Raw genomic sequence first — 8,122 nt, forward strand, 5'->3', positions numbered from 1 at the left:
GGTGCAGTGCCTTCCCTCGCTTCACCTCCCTCCCAACTGTTGCCGTTAGTGACACTCCCAGTTGTCGCAAAACAGGTGAGGGATGGATCAGTAAGTAGGCCTCCTGTTAGCAAGCAGTAATTAAATGCCTTTCATGCTTAGATGCTTAGATACGTGGAATCAAAGCCCTTCTTTACCTGGGTGTAATGTCCTGAGTTTGAGACGGCAGTCAGGTCAAGCGTACACTAGCCCAGTGTTACAACGTTGGTATTAAACATTACCCTAAAATGGCAAAGGCTAGCTTATGTTGTTTTCTTTTGTGTCGTATGGTAGTCTGTTGTTGCACGTGGCAACCTGCTCTAACCTAGCAATGAGGAATGGTTTACATATGTGACTTGCAGATGTGAATGTTAATGAATGCATGATGCACGTCCACCCTGTTCTTATCTGCTGGACAGGTCGCAATAAGGTAATCGTGTTTATTACAATTTAATGCTTACAATAGGGTTAAAAACTCGAAACATTAAGAAAATCAATTGTCACTTCTAAGGAATAAAACCACAATTTGAATCCAGTTTCCTGGACCTTTTATATAGGTTTTTTTTTTTGGCAAGAATGTGTACAATACTTCAAGATGTCCCCTTTTCAATTTGCTCCACTTCTCATTCAGTTTTGTAATCTAGATGATTCTCTGTATATATTATCTTGGATCTTAATTGTATATTTGTGTTAAGTAAAAGATTAAATGTTGAATTAGATGTGTTACTAGATAAAAACTGACCCGCTCGATGATTGCTTGTCCTGCGACGCAAATATAGGCAAGATTACATAATCACGTCCAGAATTGATTTCTCTTTCAGAGGCAGAGTAAAAACCTGTATAAAAACGAATCATTTAAATCTTAAACTCTTCAACATTTTCACTGTCTTGACCGATAATTAAATGTCTCTCCTTTCTGATAAGTGCTGTTTCCACACAGAGCATAGAACTGCTGTACAGTGCCCTCTGAAGCTGGTGGGCTATACTGTGCTCCTACCTTTAAGCTCTTTTTACACAAAGGTGGATTGGCCATTTGACAAAGCAATGTTGTCAGGGTTACGGCAGTTGACATTTGATGGCACGTAGTAGCTAGGCTTGCTTTCTCCACATGAATATAAACTGCTTTGGTTGCATTTGTTCAGGAGTTACACATCCAAACAAACCAAACTTACATTCCTTAAGTGTGACTGTAGTTAGCGTGTTCAATAGGATTGCAGCAGTTTACGTAAAAAAAAAAACACCCAATCATTTGGTTTGCCATGCACGGTTCAGGTCACACGTCGGTTCTCTTGCTTTGACTTAGCCAAGTCAAGAGGACATAGCCATGTTTACAAAATAGGCACTCAGTAATGTCATGTGAAGGTTATACTGGCCATTTACATTTATCATACAACCCTGAAAATCTGGAATACAAAGATTAGTCAACTGCCAGTTGGTCGGTTTGGGAAATGGCAATTGCGCAACAAACACTAGTTAGCGGATGCTCTGACAAATCACAACTACATTGTCAAACAGTTCAAAAGTTTTTATTTTTTTATTTTTTCGTTCAAAGAACCAGTTTAAGTGCAATTCAAACAGGACAATTACTCATAGGACTGTAAAAAGAGATGACAAGTACAAATATTTAACTTTCCTCAGGGCTCAATTGTAAAAGGATGGATTGCATGCTGGATATAGGCTGTAGTTGTATTGGTTTAAGCTATTATGAATGCCACTTCATTTCAATTGTTGTAGGCATGTCAAAAAACCACCATAACCCATGCAGTGAATAGCATTTCCTTACCCTCTTAAACAGTTTGGAAGCAATCGTTTTGACTGCCAGACTGATCAACTGCAAATCATGAGTGCACTATTGCAGTGAATATTTTTAGACTAAAACAGACATAGCTGCCATAAGCTGGCTGGCTAGGTAGCTAGCTGCCGTGCTGTACGTAGGTACATGGCCTATGTGGCAAGACAAACCCAAACAGCCTACATCCCCAGTGCATCCACAGGGATTTTAACATTACCAAAAAAAAGGCTATCCACCCTCTCCCAGCTAGAGATTAAACCATCGTCATCAGAATCTACATCCTCTAGAAAATGTAGTTAATATGCAGTAATTTCCTCAGGAGGGCTAGTGGAGACACAAAACTGCTCGATTCATGTCTCCCTTTTGCAGGCCCCTCACTGTTTCCCATTTCCGTTGATGGGCAACTTCTTGTAGGCATCGGACTCCAGGTAGGCCTTGAGTTTCGGACGGGCGGACATCTTATCCACAAAACTCTTCAGGGAAGGAAACTTATCCAGGCTGTGGCTGCAGAGCACCAGGTGGTTGAGCATGACGTCCAAAAGAGCGTAGTCCGCAATGGAGACCTGGTCAATGTGGAAAGAGGGGAGGAGTTAGTTACCATGGCAACAATTAGCTGCTTGGCCATTGGAGGCTGTAGTACTACACTTACATTTAAAATAAAATGCAAATGCTGCTATTCACATTTAAATAAAATACCATTATAAAAACACAATTAGTCGTCGTCCCCCCCCCCTTATGCTTATAATGTAGCTAGCTAATAGACTTCTTTTCGGTGTGTATCGATTTGTGTCTGGGGCTTTTCCAAGGGGGGAGAGAAACATCTTTTGAATGCCAAACCCCCTAAAGTTATTAGGAAGAGATGGATTCAATCCATAACACTGATGTCTTGGTTCTCTTATCCTGCCTCATTTGGACCAGTGAAACACCAAATCCCATTTTGAGTTCTAAAGCAGAGCATCTTGTCTCCATTCGATATATCACTTTAGTCCTAATGTGAAGAAAACCAAATACAATAATGCATTTTCTGCATAAAAATAGCAAAAGGTTATGCATGATCCTATTGGGAAAATGCCAAACTGCCATTCGCATTACGGTCACTTATCTCGTAGCCTACTGGGCTACAGTTCAATGTCCGTGTGGAAGCTACACTCGCCCCTCCCTTCTCCTCCCTCCTCCACGCTCATATTACCGCATTTTTCAAACCGCTACGGGGGGGGAAGGGACTGCTCATTATTTCGACTGGCTGCACCGGTTTAGCGGGCTTCTTTCAATATGGAAGGGAGCCATATTCTGCCACAGTTCAGTTAAGTTCATGTCAAACTGTGGGATCAGTCGAGGAACCGCCTCTTCAGGGTTGTTCCTTGCAGCCCGATTGGGCCTGCAAGTGGGGACTGGTTCAATGCATGTAGTTTTTGCAGGACTGGGACAGTATTTACATCGTTCAGTTACCAGCTAGCTTAGGACTACCATTTCCCATTGGGCAGAGCAGCACCATTCATGGTCCATGGGATCCGCTCTCTGGTCACTTGAGTTAAAACATAAAGGTGGGCTTACCTTGTCCCCCACCAGAAATCCTGATTTATTCTGGGCCAAAACAGCTTCAAACTTGGAGAGGTGGTCAGGAAGATCTTTGAGGTATGCTTCCTTGCCAGTATCCTAAGGCAAGAGATCAAGGGGTATTAAAAAGGTGAATTCATAAATTCAGATGAATAATTAAACAGGAAATACAAGGCACTGAGGTGGTAGGGCTAAAATAACCAAGCACAATTAGAAATGAGAACATTAAGCCTGTTTTCAGGGTGATCTAGCCCAGCTGAGTGGAAATCGCACTGAAGCTCACGATCAGAACGCATGAAAGTACAATTTCAATAGAACCACAAGTGTGATCCTCTGTAGAGGCAGTGCAAGCTTGTACTGTCACTAATGTTCATTTAAATCGAGTCAGACTGATCTTCCAGCTGTTGATCCCTGGTTACTCCAGAGCTGTATACCAGTAGCGCACACACGCACCCCTTGGACTTTTGGTCATCGATCATGCACGTAGCTGGACTTACGTATTCCTGGTAGATCAAGCGTCCGTACTTGAGCCGGAGGTCTTCGACACCGTCGACCATCATGTCAATTTGAGCAGCTTCCTTGTCATTCTTCCCATAAGCCCCTACACCATAGAAGGGAAAAAAAAAAAAAAACAGAATGAGGAGGTTTAAAGTCTAACAATGTGCATTAGGGTTTACTTATAAATGCTCCAGTCGGCTTTTCACAACTCAGTAAGTGAAAACATACCATGCTTGCGGCCCAGATGTCTGAGGATAGCGTTGGACTGAAACAGGGCAAGGTCACCATCCTCAAGTTTTGGCAGTTGGCCAAACACCTGAAAGAGATCAACTCATTGTACCAAGCTGTTCCCCAAGATCTGACAGCACATTCACTTGGCAATTAGTCAAGGACCTGCGCCCCTTCCAGTCAACACTGGTAGTCAGAATTCACCCAATCACAGGGCAAGTCAAAGAGCAGGTGTCCGCTTATTCCAACACTTCTGTGCAACATAAGTAAATAGGTATATAAAGATGGTTATAGAATTAGCAGTTCAAAGGAAAGAGCCAAAGGGTTCAAAGGAAGCTTAAAGTTGGTCTTTCAGAAAGTTTTAAAACAGACTCTGCATTCATGCAGCATCAGAGTAGGACTGTGCGCCATAATCTCCCATGCATGACTACTCGAGCCCAAGGGTCTTTACAGCAAGCGCATGATCTTCGAATGACTTTCAGACGCTCCACTTACGCATTTCGCCTTCAGATCCCCCTTCGTCCACTCGTCAAAACTTAAGATAGTCTCCTTCCACTCCTGTCCCAGGTCGGAGAGCGCAATCCGCATGGAACCACATCGCCCTGTCCCGCGGGAGGCAAGCCCAGCCCATCAAAAGCGCATCATAACACACAGCTGCCTAAACAGGCCTTTTCCTCAGACCGCTTATTTAGCATGGCCTCAACGCTCCTACGGTGTACACGATTTGGCCCGGAATCACTGCTAGGGTGAAGGAGGGGTGGGGGTGTTGCAGACATTCCAAAAAAAACTTTAAATTAAAATCATTGGACTGCAAAAGTAAAATTCCTTTGAATCACATTTCGATTGTATTATGAAGAACCAATCAGGAGGATGCATTTACATCAGTCAGGAGGAAGCACACACCCCCACCCCCAAAGCCAAGTCATGTGTCCCGTTTGACCTCAATCCTTCCACACGCACACCCCAGACAGACAGGGAGTGAGCTTGAGGGAGTGTTTCCATGCCGACAGGTTTTTTGCAGTGGATAATGTTGTAAGCACCCTATTTCAATCAATAACACCCAGCAACAGCAGTTACTGTAAAAGTGAGAACACTGGTCATGTCTAGTAATAAGAATCAACCAATGATAGTTTGGTTCGCATGGTTCAATATGGATAATTTAATGCACACATGCATGTACATGCGCACGCACACACACGGACACAGCCAAAAGCCTTTTCCACACCCTGCAATGTAGCCACAATTTAAATCACTGTTCACAATTCACACAGCCAGTCATGTACCCTGGCAACAGGATGTGTACATGCAAAACGTGCACTGGTCGCCTACCTCGAACCGCAAAGTAGGTGATGGTGTAGGGAGCCACTGCAAAGAAAAGTGAAGAAAAGGTGTCAGTGCTGCGGGAAGCTGAACCTGTTCAAGCAGTCTAGTGTGAACACAGGCCACACCCCCACAGCCACATCTGCACGCACATCAAAATCTCTTCTTTCTGTTCTCCTTCCCCTTTGTCATACTGGAGTAACCGTTTTCTAGCCGTATCTCAAGATCGAAAGCTGGGGCGCGATCTAGCCGAAATATGCATTCAGACAGATTTCAGTTGGAGACATCTGTTGCTTCCGCGTGTTGCAGCATTCTCGCGCAACTAGGTCAAGTGTTCTGGGACAAGGGGCCTCCATTGTGAAGTCAGGAATATGGTACGGATTACAAACTACAATCTTTTCGGGTGCCAAGCGTCCCCTTTTGTCTGTCAACCGAACTTTCTTTTCATTCATAATATGCATGTCTTTTAAAACGAGTCCGGTGATTTAATCATTAAAAGGAGTTACGCTGTTCACTCCTTAACCAGAGAAATCAGTACAACTTCGGAGCAGAGATACAGCGTAAAGAGGATACATACAGTGCAACTATCAACTGCACTTCAGGCGTTGGTTGTCAACGAATAGAAACGGCTGCATTACGTAATTCGGCAGCGAGCCACCACACAATTCTGCAAGCCACCAGACTGAACCGGAGATTAAATCTTTCGATTTAAAGTAAGAATACGCTAAAACCACATGGTTAATTTACCATAAACATTTAACAAACTTGGCGACTAAATGTTCAAATGTTGGGTTTATTTTGACTTGCTTTGCCAAATGCGTTTATTTATTTTGCAACAGAAGTCAACTCACATTAAAGTTTGTAATTTCTGCGTGCAAAGTTAGCTGCCGCCGGATACGCAGCAACACAATCGTCGATATGAGCTGAACTTTGCAACAAAGTAGAAAAAGTGAGGCGAAAACTCTAGTGGATCGTCTTGAGAGTTAAAACAGAATTTTTGCACAAATGTCAGGTTACAATGCAATAATTTCCACTATACTTACTTTTTTGGGGTCCAAAGGATACGCCTTGCTACGATCTGTCCTTGAGAGATACGACTGGTACTTGTGAGATCGAGTACCCGCCTCGCACTTTTATAAGCGCCTCCTGCACACGAAACTGCTGAGTCATTGTGACAGAGAGATTGAATCCCAACCCAACCCAACCCAACCCACCCACTCCCATCGCTGGGTTGTCGTGCATCGACAAAGAAATGGCGTCAGGTGTCATAAACGGTAAGGTCCGGAGAGTGCAAACATATCATATGATACAATTAAAGTTGGTGCCAAGCTTTCAAAAACACTTGCACCAGTTATAACAATGGAGTCCATCCATACTGAACGTACAAGTTTAAATTTTAACAAGCTGTTAGTTGAATTTTAACAGGCTGTTATTTTTTCTTAATTAGGTGCTTTTCATGTTTTAGACCTGGGGTCCCCAGTCTTATCCAGAAATGGCCAGAGTGGATGCACACACCTGATCCTACTAATCAAGGTGTTGGCAAAGACTCTAGTGGTTGATTAGTAGAATCAGATGTGTGCGCCACACTGGCCCTTTCTGGATAAGACTGGGGACCCCAGGTCTAAAACATGAAAAGCACCTAATTAAGAAACTGGTAAATTGTCCACTGGTAAGTTCTTCACACAAAGCATCAGTCAATCAGTCAGTCAATAAATTTTTAATCGTACAGTGCTTTTGTACAGTAGGCACTGTCACAAAGCGGCTTTACAGAGATCAAGAGCATGTCTATGGTGACAGTGGTAAGGAAAAACTCCATCGCTGGAAATAGGAAAAAACCTTGAGTGGAACCTGACACGGGGGGGGGGGCTGATTACATAACACACATATAATAAACAGAGAATGATAGTATATTGAAGTACTTTCTTTCAAATATTAAAATGACAGAAACGACATGCAATTCAAAACTATTCATGGAGCAGTATAATGCTGGCACAATCACAGGGTTATGTAATGATTACAATCTGTGATGTGTGCAGCCCTGCTGAACAGGTCACGCATGTCTGTGCTGGTCTATGTCACGCAGGTCTTTGTCTTGCATGTTCGTGTTAAGTCATCGTGAATGAGCAATATGCTGTAGCGGTATGGTCCAATGTAACATATTTGCCCATTCTTGCACAGTGCAACAACAAAATATTGATAAATAAACACATTTATTTATTCGTATGTAATAAGTGCTGCACCAACTCGGGCTTGACGACATCAACCTTGCTCCTGTGTGTTGTGAAAACAAGTTCAGGTGAGTCTTTTCTTAGAGAAAAAACACAAAACACGGGCTCGTCCGGGATTTGAACCCGGGACCTCTCGCACCCAAAGCGAGAATCATACCCCTAGACCAACGAGCCATAGTACAACGAGGGGAAAATGTGTGTAGATATACTGTAGATCCGTTAGTGTTAGGAAAGGAAATGAGTTGTTCGTTTCAGTGCTTTTTCAGCGCGCGTTTCTTTAGCTCATTTCCTTTCACGCTGTAACTTAAAAATCATATATTTCCCATGGTTTTGTATTATTTCCCCCTGATGCCAGGGAATCGTAATTTCATTTTGATTAAAATTTATGTCCATCCGCCAGAATGCTCTGAATGCCTGTTCTTGTATATCTCGATGTCTGAATGCATACATAATGGATGGTTATCCCGATTGTAGTCTCGAT

General features: G+C 43.0%; 1 protein-coding gene and 1 non-coding gene across 2 annotated transcripts; both read right to left on the reverse strand.

Annotated features, from left to right (window-relative positions):
- Positions 1 to 1,528: 1,528 nt before the first annotated feature.
- Positions 1,529 to 6,581, reverse strand: LOC118228221 (glutathione S-transferase P-like). Its single transcript, XM_035419566.1, has 7 exons — positions 6,458 to 6,581; positions 5,423 to 5,458; positions 4,589 to 4,695; positions 4,094 to 4,181; positions 3,865 to 3,968; positions 3,365 to 3,466; positions 1,529 to 2,373 (listed from the first exon to the last, which is right to left on the reverse strand). Coding segments are annotated over exons 1-7 (627 nt in total). The 5' UTR covers positions 6,459 to 6,581; the 3' UTR covers positions 1,529 to 2,184.
- A 1,162-nt stretch (positions 6,582 to 7,743) lies between these two features.
- Positions 7,744 to 7,815, reverse strand: trnap-ugg. The gene has a single exon. It is a non-coding gene; the product is annotated as a tRNA-Pro (tRNA).
- Between the last annotated feature and the right edge of the window lie 307 nt (positions 7,816 to 8,122).

The sequence above is a fragment of the Anguilla anguilla genome, chromosome 5, assembly GCF_013347855.1.
Source record: "Anguilla anguilla isolate fAngAng1 chromosome 5, fAngAng1.pri, whole genome shotgun sequence".
NCBI lineage: Eukaryota > Metazoa > Chordata > Actinopteri > Anguilliformes > Anguillidae > Anguilla > Anguilla anguilla.